General features: G+C 39.6%; 2 protein-coding genes across 2 annotated transcripts; one reads left to right on the top strand and one right to left on the bottom strand.

Moving 5' to 3' along the window:
- Nucleotides 1–2579: 2579 nt before the first annotated feature.
- Nucleotides 2580–8404, top strand: LOC136413169 (uncharacterized). The gene is made up of 11 exons (XM_066396567.1): nt 2580–2994; nt 3044–3498; nt 3549–3771; nt 4456–4751; nt 4802–5024; nt 5075–5294; nt 5346–5632; nt 6432–7288; nt 7425–7686; nt 7741–7924; nt 7980–8404. Exons 1-11 carry the CDS (start codon nt 2604–2606, stop codon nt 8278–8280), a joined length of 3699 nt encoding a protein of 1232 aa, XP_066252664.1. The 5' UTR covers nt 2580–2603; the 3' UTR covers nt 8281–8404.
- Nucleotides 8405–24194: 15790 nt separating this feature from the next.
- On the bottom strand, nt 24195–27367 carry kek1 (kekkon 1). Its single transcript, XM_066396302.1, has one exon. The coding sequence runs from the start codon at nt 27245–27247 to the stop codon at nt 25325–25327; it is 1923 nt and encodes a 640-aa protein (XP_066252399.1). The 5' UTR covers nt 27248–27367; the 3' UTR covers nt 24195–25324.
- Nucleotides 27368–27942: the final 575 nt, after the last annotated feature.

Below are 27942 nucleotides of genomic sequence, written 5' to 3'. Positions count from 1 at the left end.
TACTTTTGCCAATAACTAACCAGCCTGGAAAACAAGTTGCCACATGCAAGACGCGGCTTTAAATGAATAATTTATTATTGTCCAATTCGTGTTGGTGCTTTGCATTTTAAGCAACCCAATTATTTATAGCAGCCTCCATATAGAGTTGATTATTTAGGCATTTAAAGGGCAATCTATTACCGTTTGACGGGGAGGCCGACCTTATGTAACATTGCTTGTCTTATTTACCGAGCTATAAGTGACAAAACAAATTAATTTAATGAGCCCTGCTAAGTAGGTTGAGAGATACGCCTCATTATTAAATTAGAAAAAAGTGCGAGTTGCTCTATTTTTTCTCAATTTCCCTTGCAAGGAGGTTGAAATTTTAAACTTTTAAGCAGATTATGTATATGGAAACTCGCTATTGGAGCCTCACCATCTAAATTAGTAGCTCTATCATAGACTCAGCTGACTAATCTCAAAATTAGCCAGCTCCTCCTAGAGTTTCCAGGTTTATCGTCAAAATGACTAATTGCAGACCATTTACTTTGGCTTTGTTCTGTTCTACAAAATTAATTAGTATTGGCTGGATGTATTAACGTAGTTACAGCGAAGTTTTGGCATCGCACAGGGGTTAAGGGGAACGGGGAAGATTAACTTGTATGTGTGTTCGTTGCACCAGTAAACTCTGCAAATGCAACGAAACTAACACGACCGCTCTTTAATTTCGTCAAGTGGTTTCCCCTCACACACTCGGAAGTCTTAATCCTCTTTCTGAGATTAGAAAATTTTGTGTGCAATCTTATAAATTATATCCCCACAGACAAGCAAACAAACTTTCCAAAGCAAAAGTGCAGGTTAGGCCATTCCTCGTTCTCTCTTATTGTCTATTTCCCCTTGTTTGGAGGTTTATTGTTAGTGGCTTTCTGCTTAAATAAGACAAAGGATACGCGAGGATGTAGAGCCATTTTGGCGCGGATAAAGAATGACCCTGGCAACATTCGTTAGTTTGCTGTGGTCCCTCACAAACAATTAACAAGAGGGTTTAGAGCTATTTTCAATTTAAATGTAGATGAGATAGTGGCTTTTTTTCTGGTCAGAATGGGCCATTTATTTCATTAAGGGCAGCTACAGAGAGAAAGTGCAACGAAAGAGCGAAAGCAGAGAAAAAGTGCGTGTCAACCAGCGGAATCTATTTTGAGAAAACCCTAAAGGAATCCCAGAAAAAATTAATTCCGGCAAATATCCGATTTTTTTACTATTTTCCTATCGAGCAAAACTGCGCGACATTGCCCGAATTTAAGCAACTTCGCACCTTTTCCACTTTTCGAGATTCCAACGCTGAACAGCGAATTTAAATAACCCCGTATATTTGCGACTATGAAAACCCATTTAACTGAATGATCTCCAAATGGGATTTCCAAGACTCAATTAGGTAGTCAGGATTGCTATAGAATGGAAATCAATTGACCTAAAAGAAGAAATAGTTCGTTACAAATTTATACGTTTGAAACCCTGAAACCCCAATACAAGGAGCAAAAGTGCGTTTAATTCAATTTATCGGAGGTTTTAGCTACACCTCTGGTTTTTGATACATCAAGCAAATGGATGTTTGTACAAGTTTAAGGCTTGAGTGAATTGAGATTTTAGAGAAAAATTTCACCCAACTACAACGTCTAGCACAGGGGCGTAAATAAGCTTAAGAAAATGAAAAAAGAAACATGAAACCCTCAAAACAAGGATAAAGACGTTTAAATTCAACTGTCCAGGAATGCGGACAGGTCCGAGATATGGGACCTCGTAGACCCAGTGAGGAATTCAGGGCTTGGCACATGATCCATATTAGCGTATTTAAGCGAGAGGCAACACATGAAACAATATATCCCGAGTACTCCTGCACCTACACTTTTGCCACCCTTGGCATTTCGGTTGTTGAAATCTCGAGAACGTGTTTCTCATTTGGCTTCAAGAAGCCGAAATTTGATTGAAAACTTCTATGCTGATAAGCGGGGAAACGGTGCGTTAATTTGAAACAGAGCAGCAACATGAGGCAATACAACATCATTGATTTCAGCACATACCATCAATAGGCATTAAGTGCTGATTTAAAGCCCTTCGACAGTTATTGAATTTCGTGTCCTATTATTCGGGACTAATAAACATCGAAGCTTCCTTATCGATGATGTTAATTACAGTGAACCCTTTAAAAGGGCAATTTTTCACTACATCTCTTCCAGCTTTCCTGAATCTCTCAAAGCATATTATTCATCCAATCTGCGTCGTGTCCTTCATCTTATCTCAGACTTTCCGTTAATAATTAATATGGAATTTGACCCTGGCAAATTCCTTAATGCTTATTAATTATGCGAACAAAACACACCTGAAAGAAACGTTTGGACTTTGAGCTGACAGTGAAACAACTCGTCGCCCTGGGATTTAGTGTCCCAGACTCTGGACGCTCCTCTAATGCCCATCTAAAATAATTATCACTCAACAGCCATCTTGCAGGATTTTGACTAAATGCGGCAATCGGAATACAAATATTTGCGAGAATTGAAATGATAATGGAAGCCTCGACACAAAGAAGATATCTACGAAGGCTGAAATTAGTAGCATTGTAAAAGATGAACTGTCGAGTGCTTATTACACTAATCGCGTGTTTTCTGTGGGTTTGCAGCGATGGGGCCAAAATCCTGGTTTTTTGTCCCATCCCCGCGCAAAGCCACCACAAAGTGTACAAAGAAGTGTGGAAGGAGCTTGCCCTCAGGGGACATGAAGTGCACGTGGTTACCCCTAATCCTGACTTCAATTCCTCCATGAAAAACATAGTGGAGTATGACATAAACGCCATGCACGACTTTGAAAAGAACCAGATTAAACCTGAATGGAAAGCCGCTTTCTTCAGAAAGCCCACATTTATCGGAACAATCATCAGGCAAGTCATTATGCAGCGAATCGCAGGAAATGGTATGGAACTTTTGTACAACCACCCAAAGATCAAGGCCCTGGTCAAAGGTAGTATGAGCCTGGAAGTCCATAAGTCGCAATGAAGAAACAATTTCAGAACATCGGCACTTTGACGCGTGTGTTCTGGAATGGTACCACCCAGCTATAGCGGTCTACGGACACCTATTCAATTGCCCGATCATTGGACTGGGTTCCAATACTGTGCCTATACAAATGCTGGACACCGTGGGCAATCCTTCAGACCCAATCTTAGCTCCGGAACAAGATCTTCCCTTTGTAAGGGATAATCTGCCTTTGCCGCATAGAATGTGGTCTGCCTTTTGGGCGGTCTTCGTCCGCATTCACCAGCACTTTTTTCTAATCCCGGCAGAAGATTCTAGAATAAAGAGGCACTATGGAAAAGATGTGCCATATTTGGGAGAGCTGCAGAATAACGTTAGTCTAATTCTCTTAAATAGAAATCCCGCGTTTCATAGACCCATCCCAAAGTTGCCTGCAATAGTAGAGCTGGGGACTATTAATTATAGACGTCCTAATCTTACTGTTGATCCGGTAAGCACTAGAAAGAGCTCGAGTAGTAAGAACAAAACGGAGTTTTATAGGTCCTAAAAAAATTCTTGGATGAAGCGTCTGAGGGAGTTATATATTTCAGCCTGGGCATTAGCATGGATGGTAGTTCGATGCCTGTAGAGTACGTCCAAAAGCTACAAAGGACTTTTAAAAAATTGCCCTATAAAGTTGTGTGGAAGTGGGAGGTTCTAACAATGCCTAACAAACCTGCCAATGTCTTTATCAGTAAACATTTGCCTCAAGTTCATGTATTGGGTAAGACATACTGCTTTTATCTTTATCCTTTCCTGATAATTGCCACTTAAAACTCCAGATAAGATAGCAAAACCCAATTTAAACAAGCTCCGATGCTTAATTAATAATTAAATCTCCTACAGTGATTTGTAATAATGAATCCTAAACATTTGTGTTTAATATTCACCGTGATGTCAGTGAACTTAGTGTTATCTTCCCAGGCCGCCAAAATCTTGTTTCTCAGCTGCACTCCAGCGCCCAGTCACCAGAAGCCATTTCAGGCAATTTGGAAGGCTCTCTCCCTCAGGGACCATGAGGTGCATGTATTAACTCCCAACCCCCTGAACGACTCTAGTTTGGTCAATCTAACAGAGTATGATCTCAGTGGTTATTACCAATATATCACTCAAGGGATGGATAATTTTTCGTACCTCTTAGAGAAACCCAACTTCTTCACTGCCTTCATCAAAGATATGAGAGCCACCAAGTTATTTTCCTCGCTCTACAACATCACATTAAACCACCCAGAAATGAGAAGACTGTTGAATAATAACAAGCACTTTGATGTGGTAATAGTAGAGTGGTTGTTCCCCACTTTGGCCTCATTAGGGGCCTATTATGAGGCCCCTATTATAGGTGTAACTTCTTTGGGGGCTCCTCTTGTAGCCCTGGATACCCTTGGAAATCCCTCACAGCCTATTGCAGCTCCTGACATGAATTTGCCCTTGAAACTGGATTTGTCCTTCGAAGAAAGATTACTGTCAGTGTTCTATTCCATCTATGTGCGGCTCCATTACTGGCTGGTGGTTCTGCCTAGAGAAGACGCAAACGTCAAGAAGTCCCTAAGCAGTGATTTGCCTTATCTAGGGGACATAGAACGAAATATAAGTTTACTGCTTCTGAACAGAAATCCAGCTTTTCATAGGGCAATCCCCTTATATCCCAACACAATTGATTTAGGAGGAATTGAATTGGTCACTTCCAAGCCTCCACTGGATGCTGTAAGTTAGGAAAACTTCTTTGATGGAGTTAATAACTCACTCGTTTGAAGCGATTAGAATCTTTCGTCAATAACGCCCCTGAAGGGGTGATTTACTTCAGTCTGGGCAGCACCATTAGGTCTATGTTTCTCAGCAACGACACCATTAAAACGTTGCAAAAGGTGTTTAAGAGTATACCTTATAAGGTGGTGTGGAAGTGGGAAGTTGACGAGATGGTGGGGAAGCCTCAGAACGTCCTTATCGTCAAATGGGTGCCCCAGATTTCCCTTCTAGGTTGTGTGACCCTGCCACTACTAACAGAAATAAAAAGGTTTCTTTTTCAGAGCATCCTAATGTCAAGCTCTTTATCACCCAAGGAGGATTGCAGTCAATAGAAGAAACCATAGCTGCCCATAAACCTATCATAGGAATCCCATTTCACTCTGACCAAACCACCAATGTGGATACCTGCGTCAAACATGGCATAGGAAAGATGCTGGATTTGGAGGATATTACTGAAGAAAATTTGAGGAGCTACATCTTGGAAATTGTCAACAACGCTAGGTAAGATCTTAAGGGGCACTCAAAAACATTTCAACATGGTAATTGTTGCAGTTACGTAGAAAATGCCAGAAAGCTAGATCAACTCATGAAGGACCAGCCTCAGGATGGACTGCAGAAGGCCGTTTGGTGGATTGAGTACGTTATAAGACATAAAGGGGCTAAGCATCTGAGGAGTGTGGCTGTAGACTTGCCCTTATGGGAGTACTTGATGTTGGACGTTATAGGGTTTATTTTGGGGGTTGTTTCGGCTGTAGTGATAAGTTTTTATCTCGCACTGAAAGGTTTGATGAATTTGGTCGCTTTGGGTCAGAGAAGGAGGAAAGAAAAGAAAAAGAAGGATTGAGGTATTGAGATATCTCCACATATTAAGTGACTGTCGTAATCCTTGAAATTTTTGAGCATGTTTAGTAAGTCAAATGAGACATTCAAGGCTGACGAAATATATTTACTTCGTAGTTCGGGGCGTCAAATGGGTCTGAAAAAGCCGGAATATTGTCCAAATGAAACACAGAAGATTCGGAATTCTTTATAATAATAATCGTCAATTTTTGTACGGAATTTGGGTGGTTTCGGACTTTATTGACGCCCTGTATCTCATTAATGAACGCTTTGCCACTGAATTAGCCTATTTTATGTAATATAAGACTGTTGAGTACCACCGTGTTTTGCATTGAAATTTCTCCTCTTCCCACATTTAATTCAGCCATGAGTCTGGTGCAGACCTCACAAGCATCAGAAGGTTTCCAAGCATTTGATCATTCACAAGTACGGCAATTCCACGTGTAAGTGATCCAATCAATAGGTTTATTATCTGACTTTGTCGTCATTTTTTACCGGGTTATTTAACGTAACGAGTTGTTATTTCCGTCATTTACGAGCTATAATTGGCCATTGAATCTTGCACCCAAAAAATTGTTTAAAACTATTTACGCTTTCGGTTAAGTATTGTTGATTGATTAGATGTCGATAGGCTCTATTATTGCCTCGAACCAGTAAGCAGGTGTATCCAAAATAACTACCTATTTCCCATATTACAAATTTCAGCTGTACCAGCTGTGAGAGATCCACTTAAAGATATTTTGTAAACTACTTCACCCTTTAACAATTGATTTCTCATTTTCCTTATCTACAATTGAGGATTTAAACATAATTTAAATGTAATATTCCATCAGGTGGGCAAGTTGAATCGATCAGTTAGCATGTTGTTTTTTTCCCTCTTTTGTGCGAGTGTTTTGTGTGGTGTTTCAAATGGTGCCAGAATTCTGGGGGTGTTCCTCACCCCCAGCTACAGCCACCAAATAATGTTTCAGCCCATATGGAAAGAGCTTTCCTTACGGGGCCACCAGGTAACCGTTTACACTCCCTTCCCCTTAAAAGACCCTTCGCTAACCAACTTGACCGAGCACGACTTGAGCTTCAGCTGTGATGCGTTATCCTCAATTGAGAGAGAAGGCTACGACTTTGCCAAGTTATTTGAGACTTACATGAATGTCTCCGAAGTGCAATTGAACCATCACCACCTCAAAAATTTAATAAATAATGCTAATGATGGGACTTATGATATTCTATTGGTCGAGTACTTGTGGCAGACTTACTATGCCTTCAAGGAAATATACAATGTACCCATGGTGGGAATCGTTTCTCTGCCATTGACCACAGGGCATTTAAGAGCTATTGGTATGGACAGGCACCCAGCGCTAGAACCAGAGTTCATTATAGGTGCAGACACTCCCAAAAGCTTAAAAGAAAGAATTTCGAGTTATGTATATTATTGGCTGTTTCGGACTATTGGAGGCCTCAAAATAGGTGCAGCTTTTGATGAACAGATCACCAAGCATTTTGGCAAGTTGAATAAAACTTCAGGACAGCTGGCCAAAGAGGTCAGCTTGGTTTTGGCCAACTATAATTTTGCCAATCAGAAACCCAAACTTGCCAGCCCTAAGTTCGTGCCCATCAGCGCAATTCATGTACACCCTCAGAAAGCCCTACCGCAAGTAAGCTTCTCTAGTATGCAAATTAAAAATAGTATGGAAACTAATAATGTAAACGATAATGGAAAAAAATCGATAAATAGTAGTGAATAAACATTATAGCAATTAATAAATAAATATATAAAAAAATCTTTTGCAGGACTTAGCTGACGTGCTAGATGAAATCCCCAATGACGCCATTTACTTCAGTTTGGGAACAAACATAGATCCCTCAGAGGTTGCCAGAGATAGCTTGCATAAGTGTTTCAGAGTATTAGGGCGATTGCCCTACACCATTCTTTTCAAGTGGAACATCGAGGAAGTTCCTGAAATTTTGCCTGCAAATTTCGTGGTCAGAAAGTGGTTCCCCCAGCAGGACCTTTTGGGACATCCTAAAGTCAAACTCTTCATAAATCAAGCAGGTATACATTTGGAATGATTTAGAGGATGTATGTTGGGGAAATGGGAGTTTTCAGGTATACAATCGGTCGACGAGGCCATCTCCAAGAAAGTGCCAATGCTGATGATTCCATTCTTCGCAGACCAGAAAGCAAACACAGAACGATGTCTCCATTTGGGTATTGGTGAGACCGTGCAGTTTACTTCATTTACCGAAGAGGAATTGGAAGAGAAACTCCTTAGTTTGTTGTCTAATTCTTCGTACGTATATTGCACGCTTAAATTGCTCACAAGAAATTAAAAACTAGTGAAATAGGTATCAGCAAAACATCGAAAAGCAGTTCAAAATTCTTAACGATCAACCGATGAGTTCCCTGGACACCGCGATATACTGGATAGAATACGTCCTGCGTCACAATGGAGCAGCTCACTTGAACTACGAAGGAGCAGATCTACCCTTCTACCAGTTCTACCATTTGGACGTCTACGCATTTTTCGCTGTCGTGGGTTTTGGGCTGGTTTACATTTGCAGAAAGATGTTTATGTTAGCAACTTTAAGTTTTAAGGCGCTGAAGAATTTAGTTCTGTGCAGGAAAAGTAAAGTTAAGACTTTGTAGTGATTATGAATTGTCGAGTGGTGCTTCAATGTGCCTAGAAAAGACAGAAAAATTATTTATTTAGAAAAATTCGAGAGTTTGCATTGTAACACGGACGAAGAGCTCTAACGGTGCAATATACGAAAAACACTTTGATATAATAATAGCTTTTTGTGTAACTAGTTAGGAAATGCATATCTTTTTACAATGAGTGGGAGTTTCTTCAGTTGCCTTCCAAACAGCTGAAAGGACATAATCCATTTCGAATGAACGTTATTACTTAAAAAAAGCTTCAACAGTCTGTTCAGGGAACGAAACTGAGCCGGCTTCACCATTGAGGTTCACCAAGAGATCTGCCACCAAGCGAAGAACGGAAACCAAACCAGATACTGGAGACGTTAGAAATTCAATTTGGTAAAACATCGAGGGAATTGAGTTTTTATACGAGCACTGGAATTTATTTACTTCTGATAAGGATATATCATGGATAAAAGGCGTCAAGCTTCTCTTTGTTAGGAAGCCAATCCCAACAACTGTCCCTTTGGAACGAAAATGGTCTCTTGGCGAAAAGCTGAAAGTTCCTAATGCATTTCAACAGTTGCTAGAAATTGGTGCTATCTGAGAGACACAACCTTCTAAGGGAGAACTTCTTTCTCGAATTCTTTCAATTCCCAAGCCAAATGGCACCCACGCCTTGTTATTAACTTAAAGAAGCTTAATGTATACAGGATGTCCCAGAAGCAATGGCGCGAATTAGTATTTGAAGGATAAAAAAGAAGACTAATGAAAAACTCGTATCTTCAACGATTTTCGAGATATTTTCAGTTAAGTGGTTTCGTGCATTTTCTTCTTTTCTTAATGTGATTTTCTTGATGCCTTCCTTTTCTTAATTTTAAGGACTTTAACTGAAATTAGTCTTGATCTAATTCTGAACTCTTTGTGTTGTTTCTTTGGGATCGTTCTAGCTGTTTCTTCGACAAGATAAAATGAAAGCAAGCCTAGGGAGGAGCAAATATTCTACGAGTTCTACCATTTGGATGTTTACGCATTCTTAGCTGTTGTGAACTATGTGCTGGTTTGTATTTTTAAAAAGGCTTTTATGGCTGCAGTTTTAAGCCTTAAGGTCCTGAAGAATTCAGTTTTTTTATAGGAAAAGTTAAATTAAGAATTTGTAGTGCTGAGACCCTAAGAAGTTTAGTTGTTCTCAGAACTTGAAGTATGGGATGAAGTATATACTTCATATACAGCGTGTTCCTAAAGTCATGGAAAAATTAATTTTTTCTGAAGAAGGAAATTTTTCAAAAAAATCCTCAAACGCGTAAATTTTGTTTTAACAAGGTATTTTCTGGGACATACCATTTTTGTCAGTGACGCCAGTCATATAAAAAATATGGCGTCATCCATAATTTTTTAAATGACGACCCCCGATTTATTTCACGGAATTTGAATCTATATCATTTCTACTTTATGACTAGCAAAAGTATTTGTATGTTACATAACAAAAACTTCGAGAAAAAAAACTTCAAAATTTGAAAATAAACTGCTTAATTTAAAGTATGGAATGTTCAAATTGAAAACTATTTTGAATTTAACAGTATCTTAAAGGATCAGTAAATTCCTATCGAACTTTCTATAATATCTCCAGTGCTATATTATTGCACTAGATTCTTATCCTATCTTTCTGATTTTCAATGTTGTCCTGTTTACTTTTGCACACTACATTTTTGAGACGACTCCAAAGAAAAGAATCCAACGAATTCATATCTGAAGACCTCGGCAGCTACTCGATGGTACCATGTCTTCCAATCCATCCACTCAAAAAGAAATATATACAAAAAATTTAAAAAAAACTAAAAATATATAATAAATATGTACAAACAATAAAATTTAATCAACCCATATAATTAAGGCATGCAATGATAACACCTTTCCTTTTTTACTCTGAAACCGTGCGTCAGTCGAAAAAAACACAAGAGAACTTTTGTCTCCCAAATTGAACAGCCTTTTCAAAAACAAATTTTAATTTTAAAAAAGACAGTGGCGTAACATTTTTTATCAAAAATATCTAGGTGTACATCGGTGCACACATCAAAGTCAAATTTTTTGCTTCATTGAAGATGATTTAGATGAGAAATAATGTCACAAAAATGTCATTACAATATCTCAAACGATGTTCGAGAAATTCCAAAATATGCATTTTTTTTTATTTAACTGTATTTTGTAAACGAAGCACTACTGATTATGGGACTATATCGCAAACTGACATTATTTTTTGACGTAGTATACGTCGTTAAAGTTTAGGCACTTAAAACTGAGACACCCTATATAATACCTTTGACATCCAGTACGCACATTCCTAACCAGAATCAAATACATGTTTGCGCTTTTATTACATAATTTGCTTTATTTTGTGTTGTCAGCGGTAACCTAAAGAAATCATTTTTGTCTGAGATCGCCGTCGTAATAATCATGTACTACCAATTTTTTTTAAACTAATTTACCTTTTATCTTTTTATGTACTTTAAAAAAATCATGCTTAAATATTGGATATAATTATATTCTGACTTTGTGGTTCGGCAAAAAATCTCCGCTTTCGACTGGAATTTACCCTCATGAAATACTAAAGCTGATCGCGCAAGAAATAAGCGTGTTAACACCTAAAAGGGCCCAAATGGCAATTAAATAGTATTAGGAGTTAATTCGGGATTGCATAAATTCCCCGTGGAGTAATAATCTACTCAGTCATGCAGAATTAGCGCTAATGCTTGTATGTGTTCTTCGGATTAGACGTAATGGGTTATATTGTAAGTAGGTACGCACTTTCAGACAGTGGTTTTGACTCCCTAACATTAAGTTTATTTAAAACGGCGACGCCTGTATACAGGGTGTCCGTTTCTGGAGATCCGAGGTCCGTTGAGTCGCACACCAAATTTATTAGTCTCGAAATATTGCTTCGCAAACTTGACTACAGCGGTATTCGGAGAGACAACAGCCACCTCACAACTATTTTCTGTCTTTTTATAGAAATTTAGCAGTATTTGCTGCATTTTCTAAGCCAAAAAGACATGTTTATAGACCAAATGGGAACAAATTGGTAGTTCTAAGAGGCAGTAAAAAAAAGTCCTTTACATATTCCCAAGATATCGGCACCTAAAGTTGGCAAACAGTCATTTCAAATAATGAAGATGTACGTTGGCCTGCACGTTCACCTGATCTATCCCCATTAGATTATTATTTATGGTTCGTGCACGTCTTATAATTTTTATTTATAGTTTCGAATACCTCCGAACGTAATCGGATCAAACTGCTCAACTTTGCCTGAATTTAACCAAGCTCATATCTTTTATAATTACTGAAATCCCCATGATTGAGCTCCGGAAACAGACAGCCTGTATACTTGGCCGAGAACAGCGTCAAAGTTCAGCTTTTGGGTAGAACTATTTAAGACTTAATGGCCTATGAAGGTGGAATTAATGCCCCCAATGAAATGACTTGACCCATAAATTCCGGTTGTCATTATTTTCACGTTTAGGTACATTTCAGTGACAAAGTTTCCATAACCAACTTCGACTTTTGCCAGGGCCTCTCGAAACTAAATTTGCCACCAAGCACGTGCTGCCACACCGAATATAGCAAAACAGCTGGGTTTCACCCGTGTTACGCCAAACTTTTCGACGGCAAATTTATGACCCCTTTGCCAAACCTGAAAACAATTAAAATGTGTTAAAACGGGATTTCGTTTGGAATTTCGGGGTGTTTTAGCCAAAACACACAGGAAGCAACACGGAGACATTTCCAGACAAATTCAGAGAGAAGTTGCAACGTAGATAATGAAATTCGCATGCGGACATATTTACATGGAATGAGACAAAACGTAGGCAAAGAACGGTATCAGTTCTAACGTACTGAATTGCGCGGTTGGGTTGGAAATGCTAATTTCAGCTTTGAGGTTTAGTTTTGTGTTTTAATATGGCCAACGCTTGAAGCGAAATATCCGGAAGTCGGAAAGCAGATATGGTGTGTCCACGATAAGGATGTCCAGCATGAGGACTTCGTAAATGGCGAGAGACTGAGAGCGGGAGCTTTCAAAGGAAGGAGTTCCATGACGCAATTATTTCCCGTTTTTCAGTTATTTGGAAAAAAGCGAAATTCGCACTTTTTCTTCCGTATAATCCACTTTGTCGTGATTTTGGACACACTGTACGCTGTTTCGCCAGAATCATCATTCCCTACACGCAAAATAAATCGGACTTTTGAGATCCGTAATGACCGCTTTTCATTACGTTTAGTTGAGGGACATGGAACAAATGTAAATTCGAACCGACTTCCCAACTTTTGCGAACGAAGGTAAATTGGGTATTCGAATTTTTGTGGCTCATGACAGCCGCGCTCATGCTCACAAATTGAATAACACTGTGACTGGACACGGACGACTACGGAGATATGACGAAAATTTTATAGTTGGATTATGCCAAAAGGGGAACGTATATGTATAGAAATTAAATAGGGAGCTCATAGGGCGCTTTTATATTATACTTTTTCGAAGGGAATTAAATCAGGATGTTGCATAATGATCGTTCAAAGTCACAATATTTAATTAATTTAATGGCGCAAATTACCAAAGCAGGGCTTATTAACGACAAAGCTGCGATGTGTTGTCGCTCTATCGCAAGAGAGAGAAAAATTCGAAAAAATCCTCTCTAAGCTTTTTCAAATACCTTTATGATAGTCCCAGACATTTGTTCTATGGACGAGGGGCCCTTAGGCCTATACACTTAGAATCATGACTAACCTGAACTCTCTATTTTTCCTCTATTTATTGAGTTACCAAATTTCTTGCCATGCATACACCTTTGGTGTATGGCCCTCCTTGGGCGTTTGGTCCCTTCAGCTTTTTTCACCTCCTATGCTCTTCCCTATCCTACTTGCCCCAAAGGGCTGATTTCTGTTGTTTCGGTAAGTCGTCCCTTGAGCAGGCTTTTGTCCAGGCACTCCGCGGCTTTGCCCATTGCCCATCCATACCTCTGTCTTCGGCGTCTATTACCTCTCTCTCTCTCTCTCTCTCTCTCTCCTCCGAATTTGGTTCCCTGGCCTCAGGGGAGGGAACATCCAGGGATTACCAGGTACAGATGCTGATAGGTCTTCCCATCTAGGCTGAACTGACGTGAACTAAACTATTTCATCCAGAAAGTCGCCATTTCGGCGAGAATTTTCAAGTTCTTCTTTTAAAATGAGTAATAATTGGTTACGTACGACCGTTACTTTATAATACTTTAAACCGCCGTTTTAATGGACGGTCACAGAAACCGTGCATTTCGGGCTGAAGCACTTTTTTGGCTATCCATATTTATGAAACATTTATTAAATTAGCAATTTTCTTGCCGCTTAAAAATTGTCCACTAAAAGTGCATTTGCAAGAATAATGTCCGCCATTTTAACTGGGTTAAACGAAGGGGGTAAAAGCTTTGAAAGGGCGGATAAAAAACTTTGATCCTGATGCTTTTGCGGCAACACTAAAGCATAATTTAGCCGGAGCGAGACAAAAAGAGAAATTCCGCCCTTTTATGGCTGTAGCGCCAGTCTTTATAGGTCGCAAATGGACTAAGTGAGCATTTAACAATCAAAGACTCTATAGAAATTATTTTAATCACCAGTTACACATTTAGAAACTGGTACGAATCGATTTTCCTTTCGACATTAAACCATTAACTCCTCTACTTACTATTTACACCTCCTGCTAAGGCAACATGCAAATAAACATTTAAGTAGCTCGCGCTAGCCCCCTTTAATTAATGTTTCATTCATGGGGCTTTGGTTCACGTTTTTCGGACCGAGATTGATAATAAAACGCATATGTTCTCGGGCAATAACTAATTAATTGTTACGGTCCCAAAAGTGCAATGATAGGGCAATCGCAACGATCTGAAACTGGCACCTAAACGCGAATAAAAAGAAAATTACATTGGACTGTGTGCGTTGTTCAATATTTAAACCCGGTTGTTAACGGGACGTATTTCGAATAGGACACCCTGGGGGCAGAATTCAGCAGCCATAACGGCCTAATTAGGATCCCACCGGGATAATATTCGATTACTGCCCCCTTTACCCCCCCCCCCCCCGCCCCCCTTAAAACGCCGGATTTCGGCCCTGTTAAACGCTCACCTGGAAATCATGTTAGCTTGTTATTATAATTCCCCTCGACAATGAAAAGGACGTTGATTTGAGCATTGAAACTAAATTTGTAAATAGGAGTAAAAGTGTGTGGAATAACGTAATCGATCAAACATGTTCAGACAACTTCTAAATGTAATAGCTAGAGGTTATAATTTGACTATTTTCGAACCTTCCCTTCATTTCCAGCGCTAAATAACTCAAAGTTTCAACTTCCTAGGCAATTACCTAGTCATTATGGTTTAATAATTCCGAAATTCTCCCATGAATAGTAAATTGTTCGTACATTTAGGTGCTCCGAACGTATTTACCCTTTGCAACTTCATAATTGTCATAATGCAATTATTGGATTCAAAGAAATGTTGTAAACGAGAAATATTTTTTTGGGTCATCTCTACCGGGTCAGTCCTGATTCTTCAAGGATTCTCTGAAATATTAATTGCAGGATTTGTCCCCTTTTTTGTTCGTTGGTTTGGATGCTTCGATTCACCCTTTACACCTCCATAATTGTCATAACGCAATTACTGCTTTCGTAACCGAGAAATATTTTTCTGGGTCTCCTCAATTGGGTCGACAAGGAGTCTTCGTAGATTGCCCGAAATATAAATTTCAGGATTTGTCCCCTTTTTTGTTCGTTGATTTGGGTGCTCGGACAGCGCTAATTCGCCCTTTACACCTTCACAATTGTCATAATGCAATTACTGTTTTCGTAACCGAGAAATGTCTTTCTGGGTCACTTCTATTGGGTCAGCCATGATCCTTCGTAGAGTCTCCGAAATATTAATTGCAGGATTTGTCCCTTTTTTTGTTCAATGATTTGGATACTCCGAAGGCGGCAATTCGCCCTTTACACGTCTATAATTGTCATAACTCAATTATTGTTTTCTTAATCAAGAAATATTTTTCTTGGTCTCCTCTATTGGGTCATCAAGGATTCTTTGTAGATTCTCCGAAATATTAATTGTAAGATTCGTTTTTCGTCCAATGTAAGTGGCTAATCCTGATTTATTCGCTTACACAGACGAAAATTTGTGCCCCTTGTACTTCGTGCTTAAGAACCATTAATAAATCAGCAACGGGGATGTTCGATTCAACCCTCTTTCCAGCAATTGCATTTGCCACGCTTAAATGATTTAACGACAGTGGCGCACTGCATCAATTTTTAATGTAATGTTAAATTTTGTTCGCCTCCAGTCTACATTCGCAGAAGACTGGGTGATTCAGCCCGTCGTAAACTCAAGTTTATCCGATGTTTTCTGTTCAAATCGGGTAAAATCTCGCTTATTTTCCTTGTATTTTTACGACGATTTTTCAACCACGCCTTTGGTTAGTGACTCACTCCAAGCGTCATCCTCAATTGTCTCCACTATTGCGGTTTAGGGGTCGCAGGATTTAAGAGAAATGCGGACCGTTGCTCCTTATGACCGGCAATCATAATTACTCATCGTTTTTCAACTCGGGGGTAGTTTTTCCCCTTCGGGGTGACGAATGGGGCGCCTCGGGGGGAGCGAAAATCCATTAGTTAGTTTGTATGTAAAAAACAGCTCAAGGGGTGCGAGAACATGCAAAAAATTAATAGATTTTTTGCTTGCACAAAATAAACAGAAATCTTAAACTCGGCTAATCCACATGTAGCCCAGGAGGAGGATATATGGGCCACTTTAAGAGAATTGGGAGACATTTCGTGCTGATAAATTGTAGCTTCTTGACGTTTACAACAGAAGGAGGAGAAACGCTGCTCTTTGGCCGACGAGGGGGTACATAAAATTACACCTCAGGGCTTTTACCAACTGATTTGATAAGAGATCTCTCATGTTGCTTGTACACTTCCTTCAGGATTTTTCCTTGAACCGTCAATTTATCCCTTTAGAAAATAAAGGATTTTCTCAAGGATTATCTCATATACTCAGCTGAACCACCCTTCTGGAAAGCCATGCATAGAATTCTGTTAAGCCTCGAAGATTTCTTATCAAATCAGTTAGGGGTAAACCTCAATGGTTATTTTATGCACCCTCTGTTTGGTGGCGGTGCCCCTAAAGTGTGCTTTACATAAAAAGAATCTAAGGACATTATTTAGCCCGAAAGCAGGAAGTTTCTATGAAAGCGTTTTATTTCCCGCAATGTGTGTCAACAATGGCGATGTTTTAGGAAACCCTGTGTTTTAGCACCTTCGATACCACTGAATTTCGCAGTTGTAGTCGCCTAAGTTTCTCATAGAGACGGAATCTACACCAATGAATTCCCTGGAAAATAATCATATAAGTGTTGTGCACAGATAACTAAGCTTGTCCTGCATGTGATGATTCAAGAAATCACACTTCAGCCAAATTTTATGATAAAACAAATTTGAAAAATTGTTTGAACCCAAATTGACTTTCTGCATCTACAAATTTCCCACTAAGTAATCATACAAGCGCTACGCATATATAGGGTAATTTAGAACTACGTGATCAAGCTTCTAGAAATGATACAGTGCAATAATAGAAGACATTTGAGTATAAGAACTCATGTCCGGAAATATCTCCCTAAGGCCTTACGACCAAATGATGCTTTGAGACAGTTATGTACAAAAATGTGTTTTATCGCGTATCAGTACGTTTTATTTTAATATTTTTGTACGAAACAACACTACGGTAATTCTCTCACTACAGTAAAAAGTCTGACAAAATTTTGATTGTCAGTTCAGACAATGTTGGATCGACAGAGATGGTCCAGTTCAGTGGCCCCCTAGATCATCCGATCTAACACCTTTAGATTTTTTTCTGTGAGGACATGGAAAGTTTCTGGTTTATGAAACGCCAGTGGAAACAGAGCAAGACCTGATTGCATGAATTACTTGATAAAACATATTTTTACGTATAACTTTCTTAAAGTATCATAAGACCGTAGCGCCTCAGGGAGACATTTCCGGACATGGGTTCTTGCACTCAAATGCTTTTTATTTTTGCACTGAATAATCTCTAAAAATTTAATCCTGTAGTTCTGAATCCCCTTATATACTAAAATTCTCCGCTGCATTATACGTATAGCACTCATACGAGTAGTAGACCCAAATTTAGTGTTCCAAAAATCACACTTACGAAAAAGAGAAATTTGACAAATATCAAGAATCGAAAGATTCCTCCTGCACCAATAAACCTCCTAGGAAATAATCATCTGAGTATCGTGAGAGTGTGAAGCACCTGCATGCCTGCACGACCCGTTGTTGCTGGCAGGCTGCAAGCTGCGACCTTCAGATTATGTGATTTAGTGTGTTTTGGTTTATTATCAAAACATGCCCTGTGCAGACGCGTGTGCCTGATGTTCGAGAGCAATTTAGCATTGCGGAAAAACTTTTTACGGCCCATTGACCGGTAAATGACAACTCATCACCGACGTGTAATAGTCTGAAAGCAACTCCAAGTAGTTTTATCCCCTATTCACATGGGATAAAACTTTCGTACGCACATCAACGTCAAGTGCCTAAGTGGCCACCAAGATTTTAGGCGCATGCCAGTTCGTCTTCGGTGCGGTAAAATTTGCGCGATGCGGCAAAGTGCTGCTTTACCGCACGTCCGGGGGAAAATAAATTAACTTGCGTTATTTGATTTTTTACTCAGAATTAAATTAAACTTTGCTCCAGAGCTTACACATATATTGAGCGATTTCCTGCTGGCAAATTCGTCAGTTGCACCAAGAATTTGCATATCAAGTAAACACTGTTACATTGTTCGTTACAGATTAACTAGAGTATAAATCAATAACATCTGATTGTCTATTATAAGCCAAACAATTTCAGTCTATGAATATTCAGTTGTTGCTGAGGCAGCTAACGAACTATTCGTTAGCTATAGGTTTTTTAAGCGTTTGGACCCGTACTGTAAAATGGACAATTTGTGTGCAGTTAAACTGAAGCGCTATAACTTATATTTTGTGAACGTAATTTGTGATTTTATGGAGTATCTATAGAGAGACCATCTAGTGCCGGCAAAGTAATTAAAAGTTCCTGCAGTAGTAATAGTCATACTTCACGTTTAACCAACTATTAAAATATTTTCCGTTTTCTCTGGAACGTTGTATGAGGAAATTTCATATTTAGTCGAAGCAGTAAGTGTTTTAGTTTTTGTTCAAGGACCTACTTGGCAAATAGCTATATCATTAATTTTCCTGCATCCTCAACTTCCATCCAAAGAAAACTTGGCATTTCCAGCTTTATGGCTAAGCAATTCCAGCAGAGAGTGTGAGTGGTATTTAGTTGCAATCCTAACGGTTAAATTAGGTTAATACCTTGACGTTAATTGCGTAGAATGATATCTAGGGCCTTTCCGAGAGTTCGGCAAGACGGTGCTCCCCGAATAATTATTATTATAATTATATCTGCAGAGAACAGGGTTGCTGAATTTGATGTGGGTTTGAGAACACAGCTCCTACAGAGTAGTAACTAAGCGACGGACAAAATTTCATTATTACTAATTTTGCTTTCGCTCAGTTTGGCAATAATTTAATCCTTCTTGTTGACTTCGCGGTGAAAAATTAGTTTTTAATTGCGTCTTTGTCAAGAAGTCAAGATTGATTTTCGTCGGGATTCTCTGCGGCTTGCCATTAGCAGACAGAACTTCAATTCATCACTATCATATATGCGCAAACACAGCTCTCTGATGCAGCAGAACAGCTACCGTAATCAGGCTTTCCATTTATATGGTAATTCCGTTTAATAAGGGCCTATTTATATTAAACCAGTTAGGAGATGACAATGCGTCTAGTACGAAGAACAATTTTTCAAATTCGTGTCTGATCGACCCTAAAATGCGCTTCCCGTTCACATCGAAATAAGTTTGTTATGTTCCAGACTTCCATATCATAAGGGAGCCTTAGGCACGCAAGCTGGCTAGTTTCCAGAGATTGCAATCAGCGAATTTCCAAGTGCGTGTCGGTTGAACCTTTTTCTTCGTTTCGCGTTTCTGGGTTTTATCTGCGAAGAAATCGTTTCAGTTTTTTAAACTTTTGAGACAACGGCCGCTTATGGAAAAGGAACTGTTTCTATTCCCGACAAAATGCGAATATTAAAATGGCTCGAGGTTGCGAATGTCGAGAGTTGTTACTACTCCGATAGCACGTAAAGTAACTAATTATGATGGATCAGCTTTTCCTCGGCCCTCAACGGGTTGCAACGGCATTGCGCTCTTCGCCACCACGCAGCTCAGTGACTGGCTACAAAAATGCTTTTTTTGCATAATTCATCAAAAAATCCCGATGGAATCTACAGCTATCTAAATCTACAAGTTCTTTCATATCGTTTGAACAGGAAACTTGCAAAAACTTTGTATGATATCCAGGGAATCCAACCCACCGAAATTGGTGCTGGTTAGAGTTCAACGCTGAAGCTTATAACCCAAAAGTGTCAGCTTTGGGCGTCTCCCAAGTCTCAACATTATCACCTTTAAACTGCACAACCCGTGAATTTCTGGTCAGTTTATTTTGAAAAAAACTTATGTATACAAGGTGTTCCAAAAAGGTTATGCCAAACTTAAGAAAGCTGGTGAGGGTAAATACGGGACTATGCGGTGAACAATTTTTGCCTAGAAACCCGTAGTCAAAAATGAGCCGTTTTAGCTCCACAGTCATTTTTGTTCAAAAACGTAACTTTAGCTCGTTGACACCAAAAGACTTGGATATTTAATTCATGTTTATCAAAGATAACGCAAAAAAAATATAATAAAAGTAACCCCAACCCGGTTACATAAAAAATTTTTTTATGAATAATTGAATCGCGCACCCGTTGTAAAATGGGCGGATCTTGCTGCACGAAAAGAGAGGCTGCCACCTCTCTTCCCAACAATTCTTGTTCTATAACTATAGGAGTTTCATACGCCAACGACTTGATGTAACTCCAGAAGAAAAAATCCAACGGGTTTAAATCGGGACTTCATACTGGCCACCCGATAAATTCGTTTTTTTCGATCCATCGTCTATAAAAATGTTGAAATGATCCTACACAGTATAGGCAAAATGTGCCAGTGCGTCGTCATGTTGAGCCACATTCTATCTTATATATCTACATAGGAACGTTTTAATAAACGTCCTTAATAAAACAGAGAAAACAAAAAAGTGTTTATTTTGTTTGTTTCTATTCTATTTACGTAAGTCGAATATCGAAGGCTCTTAAAATAACTCCGGAGCCAAAAAACTAATTTTTGACTAGGATTTTTTATGCAAAAATTGTTCGCCACAATGTCCACTATAACCTTCTGAAGTTTAACACAACCTTTGTTGTACACCCTGCTAAAACTCACACTTTCGATTTCACAAAACTTGCATTAGGGACTTTCTTAAAATCAGAAACAAAGACATTTTTCAGAGTTTTTCATCACATTGATATTCCAAAAAAGCTGCAAAACCGCCATTTCTGAGCTCCAGGAAGATTTTCAATTCGCCTGTTGTTGTCGCCCCGTTATCTGAAGGCCTTAAGGCATTAACGCATTATCGAGCATCCGCTCGTCTGTAACACTTTGTTTTAAGTACAGCAACAAAGTCATCTACCGTTGAAGGAAACCATAACTAAATAAACTCAAACAAAAACCGCAAAACTCGGTTAAATTCAACAAGTTCAATAGAAGTCACATCTAAAGCGAGCTTTGGTCATTGCCCTAAATATGCTTGATTTTTATGTAGCTCGCGCATTGTCCCGAAAGTTATTCATTTTAGCTCCTCTACCCTCAATCCAGCTAATTTCCATAGGGCTTTCACGTTTCGGACTCACCACTCATTTAATTGCCAAACGAGCTTTTACCAGGATAGAGTTATAATACCAGGTGTAATGAAAGCAATTTACTAATTACATATTCTTCTACTGGAAACGCGATATTCAGAGAGGAAATTTGTTGTTTTAAAATGCAGGCAAAAACGCAGTTGTCCACTCTTTCGGGGACAATGATTGCTCGGACAAACACCGCATGATTTATTGTTTCACTTGAATGCAAATATTTCTTTTGTGTAACCAGCGTAAGGGTAATTCGTTTACATTAGCACGCCAGGGGAAATGTGTTTTCATTACTGATGATGAAATGGTTTCCAAATCCGTGATGTCCCCATAATTCGACCAGCGCAGCGGGGTGGAAATCCACGTAGCCGCGGGGGGGAAACAGGGGAAAACTTTATCATATAACAATTCAGTTCCTAATCTTTGCACTCGCATGGTAGAAGTACATTAAAATCAACTTTATTGGTGTAGTTGGTGCTCCAATGTTTACCACTTTAGAACATGGAAACATGCTTACCCACCTTTACGTCAGATAAAGCGGGAACGTATGGGATCCGGATCCAGCACAAAGTGCTTGAAATAAGCGGCTTAAGGGCAGGAGAAAAGTGGAAATTGGGTTCGAAGTGAAACTGCAAACTGTGTGTTTCCATAGGACATTTAATAAAAGACATTATTATCTTTTGTTCAAATATTTACATACGTATCGGGTAACATTACGAATACTGAGTTCTTATTATAAATTTATTTCCTGCAACTCTGTTGCTGTATATAACGTTCTTGCAACTCAAGGCATCTTCATATACAGCACTTTATCTATAATGATCAACAACAAATATTTTTAACACACCCATATTCTAGCTACACTGCCGCAGATTTGCTTAAACTCTACCTACTTATATAAGTCTCATTTACAACGATACAAAAATAAATTAGATAATTTACATTATATTATTATCGTTTTATAAATGTAGGAGAAAACAAGGTCTATACACACATGTCACGTTCTTGAGTCGAGAGCGCGATGGGCTCGAAAGCTCAGATTCCTGGGCTTCTGCCGTTGCAATGACCATTTAAACTTTTGTTATATACGTCAGGAAATTCGTATTTAAATGCTTTTATGGGGGTGCAGGCCTTATAAATGCACAGATCCCTTTGGAGCTCTTGTTTTGAAAAAAAACATATCCGTTATTCTCATTTATCCATTATTCATTATAGCGGTCATTTTATTCGTCCCGCAAGCATTTATTATTAAAATATTGAAATCAAATCGCTTCGTTTCTGTCTCGAAAAATCAACGACAATTAAACTTGAGCATTTACTTATAAGGCCCGTTTTCGCGGTTTTTAAATAGGACAATTAGGTTTAGAACGGAGCATAAATGCTGGCCCCTGGAAGTGCTAAAAACGAAGCGATCGCTCTGTTCTGCTTCAAGTTTTTCCGGCCAAGGCCATGGCAAGCAAATACCCCAATTAGAGCTTTTTTCCATTTGCTGTTTACAGAGACTCTGCAGTTGCTCTAATATTGGGCTACTTTTTCGGGCTAAAGAGGAGCAAATATTGGGGGGTGATTTGTTGCGAATTTCAAATTTTACTTCGGTTCCAATATTATTCGATTTCAAATTTAAATTCAAGTATTGGGGAATGATTGGGGGAAATGTTTCGTTAGGATCGCCTCATTTGATCGATAAATGTGGAGAGACTTAGGGGCACGGTTCCTTTAGAAGTTCGAATGTTTCCTTTTGAATACAGGATGATCCATCAGAATGGTAATCTCTTCTATGCTTTTTATTGCCCATCAATTTCGAGGAAAAATATCAGATGCCAAAATCGATGGTCGCTTCATCACTGTTTCGCACTTTTTAACAGACAATTTTTATGTGATACAGACCAAGATACTGCATTTTCCAGAAATCTAGAGCTCTTCAATATCGAACGTACATTGACTTTTAAGTCACCCTGCATACTCAAAAGTGCATCCCTGCGATATCGATTAAAATTCAAACTAACTTGCAACCACGTATGGTCACCCTGTGTATGAGAATATAAACGTGCATCAAAATTGAATCGTTTTCGATCTTGTACCAGCACCAATTTGGTCTATATTTACCTTGAAATCCACTTTCTAAATTGATTCAAATTTCAATTTTGTCGCTATTTTTAGAGCGAGCTTCAACGAGCTTTACCACTATCAGTACTTGCCTTAACAATGCGCAGACTGGCTCTAAAAGCCAAATTGTCAGTTATTAATTACAAATTCCCTTTAAAATACCCAAGAAAATATGTATTTCCCAAAGAAAATAAATCTCCTAATTGCTCTGTCATCCTCAGACTGATCTGAAGTGGGATGACTTGGAAGCAAAGGAAAGATCCAGCTTGGAATTTTTTTACATTTAACATTGAGGAAAACTTTTTAATTTTGCTTAAAGATGTTGGCATCCAGGAGCAAACTAGAGGAGAAAAGTTCAACTAAAGAGAGTTTTCGTTAATAGAATGCGCTAGAGTTACAGGGTGTTCCACATAAGCTGGATGTCCGAACATATCTCACTCCCTATCGCAGATGAGACTAATTTAACTTAGGAAGCCGCAGAGAGTAATGCGAAGCAGAATACACAGGGTGGCTCAAAAAACTCACTTTGGTGATCGTAATTTAAACTAAAACAAGTTTCAATTCCCTGCTTGTTCAAGCTTTGAGAATGCGAAATAATATCTTTTTTGTAAATTTCAATTTCTCCAATGGATCATTCAAGACTAAAATAGGGAAGCACAAAGTTCTGACAATTCTATAGGAAATAAATAAATACTAAGCCTTAAAAGGAAGGCAAAATGTAGAGTTTTAGATAGGAATAGTGGAATGTAGGAATTTCTAATAATGTTCGCTAGAATGCAGAGAAATGGAACTATTCAGGGTGCTCCGTGAAAAAAAATTAGGTTAGAATTGCCATACGTTTTCGAGACATCCTGTACAATTTGCTATAATGCTCCATTACTTTCTATGACTCCCAAATTTGACCTTCTTCTCTACCTTTAATTCTAATCAAGATATTGAGCCATTAGGTGGAACACCCTGTATAATTGCAAATTACCAACCAAATGCAGTTTCGACAGCTAAATTTAGCGATTCTTGCACCATTTATCAAGATACTGCGAAATCACTTTTCAATAAATTTCCATATACAATTCATATGAAATAGGGGATTAATCAGTTCGCTGGGAGATTTGCTTGATGATTTAATTGGACATCAAAGTCTTATTAAATTTGCCATATAGAGGAGAAATGCGAAATTGATTTTGGCCTAATATCTGAGCAAACAGAACGATAAAAAGACGTAGAAAAAGCAACTTTTTTGGACACACTGTGCTATATAAATTCATATACAGAGTGTAGCTTTTAAATACGACCATCTTTCAAAATAAATTCAGTTTCAATGGCGGCGAAATTGAAAAGGTCATTTTTCATTGAGCTTAATACGTTCCACGCGATTGAGGCGGATTGTTCATTTTTTCTTTTATTTTTTTGGAAACACACCGACCGAGAGATTGAGGGGAGGGAGTAGGCGTTTTTCCCAAAAAATAAAAGACGTAATTATTGAGCTTTTTTGCCGACCCCACGGGGGTACTCCACATCCTGGAATGCCCATTAGCATGAGTTGAACATTAAAATGGAAATTTGACATGAAATTAAAAGTCTCCTGTGCGCGCTCCCTGGGCCTGTTCACCCATCTCTGGCCTCACGAACCAACAAATTGCGTCAAGGACCAACATTTATTTCCTAAATAAACTCAAACAAAAAACCTCCAGAAGAAAAATACGACACAATGAGGGGATGTAATGAATGACATACAAAAAGCTCCTGCTATACGCACCTGACGTTATTACTCCCATTAATAATACAAAATACCGCCATTACCTAAAGTTAAGTATTCAGTCTTCTCAATGTATACTTCAACAATGAATAATATCCGCGTACACAATAAATAAACCTCACTAAACATCGTTATATCACAAAGAATAATTTCTATATCAATCCTCGGTCTTCACAGCACTCACCATTGCTTAAAATCCTTTCAAGATCCAACAAAACAGGTGCCTAGCACCCTCAGTCACTCAGCAACAATTAGGAACCTAGTCTTTGGTATGGAGTTTTGCGTAGCGAAACTTAAACATCAGTGCCGCACCCTTCTTGGTACCCTTCATCCGGGGAGTTTCTACTACTGCTCAAAGCCCTTTTGAGGGCCGTGACTGGAGGCAGCACTGGTACTCCGCCCTTTTGCCACACTCTCAAGGTTTTCGTGGAAGCCGGAAGGCTTACTTGCGTAGCTGAGGAAGCCATTTCGGACATGGGCAGTGGAAGACCATAGTCTGGTGGGTAACCCAGAGCTTTGTTCCTGTAGCTCGATGATTCATCTAGCTGGTTGGCACAATTCCCTTCAATGATGGGAGTCTTGTCGTCGTAACTGAAGCCCGAATTGCTGCCCACTCTTTGGATGTTGTAGGAATCACTGTCCCATAAACTGGAAGGGTATAAGGAATCCACATTCCTGCTATACTCGCCGCTTGCGGGGCGCTCTTTGTATTGCTCAGGAGCCGTTGAAGGCACCTCGGTGGCCTCCTGCTGCCTCATATCGTTTATTAAATCCGGGTTGTTGCCAGAGTTCGAGGAAGGTGAGATGAATCCGCTTGGAGGGGGGTCGTTGACCCTTGGAGGCTTTTGAATGGGATTGCATAGATTCAGTTCACTAGGCTGTTTTCTTTCGGTGGGTTGAATTCCGCTAATAGGGGAAATCGCCGCTTTTCCATTAGGCAATGCTGATCCATTGACGACAGTCACCACTTCCAGCTGGCGAGGGGTTTTTGTCTCCACGTAAGGGCTGCGCCTCACTCGCATCAGCAACACTGAGATAATCACCAAAACCAGCAAAATTAGCACTGCCAATGCTGCACTTAAGCCTGCGATCTGTCCATTTCCCAGGGAAGTAATCCCTAAGGGCCTGGAGATCACCCTCAAAGTGAAGTTGGTTTCTGAGCTTCCGGCACGATTTTCTGCAGCACAGAAGAACTCTACAGCATCGACCTCTTGAACGTTGCTAATCACCAAAATGCCCTTCTTTTCATGCTCTCCCAGGGACAATTCTAAGATAGTGATCTTCTGGTGGTTAGAAAAAAATGAGTTGTTCGCCAATAGTTTCCCATTCCAATACCACTTGATCTGGGGAGCTGGTTGTGCGCTTGCGCGACATATAATAGTAGCATTCTCCCCAGCAGCAGTTTCAATATAGCGATTAGCTGGTAGTATGTCAGGTTTGCAAGCCAGATCATCGATGTGGATCTCAGCAAATGACTTTTTCATTAATCTCTCTGGACCGCCATTGCATCTAGGAGCAATCGGGTAAGGGATGTTATGGCCCTTCAACCACTTCTTAACCTCCCTTAAACGACAGTCGCAGAACCAGGGGTTGTTGTGCAGCTCTACTCCGTGCAACTTTGATAAGTTTTGCACAGTGTTAGATAGCAGCTCTGTTAAATAGTTGTCATTGATCTTCAGAGATTCCAAACCATCGATTCCCTTGAAAGCTCCAGGCACTACAGTTTTGATCTCGCAGTTGGAGATGTCCAGTTTGATGAGGCTTGGTATGTTGCTGAAAGCCCCAGAATCTATCTTTTGAATGGGATTATTGGAGATTATCAACTCGCGAAGGAAGGGTGTGTCTCGGAACGTGTGGGAGGGAATCGCAGTGAGGAGGTTACTGGACAAGTCCAGCTCGATGAGGTTAGTAACTCCCTTGAAAGCTCGGTCGTCTATTTGACCCAAACGGCAGCTCTTCAAGAACAATCGCTGTAGGTTTAGAAGCCCGGACCGATAGAACGTTTCCTTCGGCAAGATCTGGATGTTGTTAACAGAAAGATCCAAGACTTGCGTTTCCGGATCGGCACTCTCGGGGATTTTTATCAGCCCCCGCTCCATACACTCCACAGTCCTTTTGCCGTTCTTCCACTTGCACGTGCATATCGAGGGACACGATTCCGAACTTGCCGAAACTGCGAATACTGCTATGACCCCTAAAAGAGCAAGAAAACGCATTGCTCTAGTTGAGAGCCTCAGGACATTTACGTAGCGAAAGCTCCGATTTGGCCGTTTGACGAGAGAGCGAGCGCTCGCGCATATACACAACGAACAAACCGGCGTGTGCTATTACACTGAAAGCTCTCTAAGCTGATTTTGAGCGGCACGGCACTGCTATGCCCGCACCCTCTCTCTATCTATACACGAAAAGCGTTGCGCACTGGTTCATAAGTAACCACCGCATAAACGTTCTGATTTTTACATTGGTGCTTTTATTGTTGCTGCATTTCGTGATTTTTTAAGTCATTCATTCTTGCATATTTTGCATAAATATTCCACCACAAAAAACCCTTCCACTAGAACTAGAAAAATATATGTGTGCCAAATAAATGTCTCTAATCAGATTGCCTGGAGGCACTCGTTGAGAACCAATAGTACCCGTTCCGTGTATAAATAGTGCAGGCTTCACAGTCGGAAGATTATCCCTTGCGTTCGGTAGTGCTATGTTGTGGCCTCCTCGGCCACCCGATCTGACACCACCGGATTTTTATCTGTCATTTACGATGTAAACAGGTCTACACAATGAATGTTGGTTTTTCACGTTCGAACATGGTGAGTACGCTTCCGCCAAGGAACTTCGACCATGAATTTTGGCACACTCGATGACGAGTTGGCCCATTGGCTGATTGTTCAAACCCGAAAAACTGGTAATC

This window comes from Euwallacea similis, chromosome 13, assembly GCF_039881205.1.
Source record: "Euwallacea similis isolate ESF13 chromosome 13, ESF131.1, whole genome shotgun sequence".
NCBI classification, from domain to species: Eukaryota; Metazoa; Arthropoda; class Insecta; order Coleoptera; family Curculionidae; genus Euwallacea; species Euwallacea similis.
This window is presented reverse-complemented; position numbering and strand designations above follow the sequence as displayed.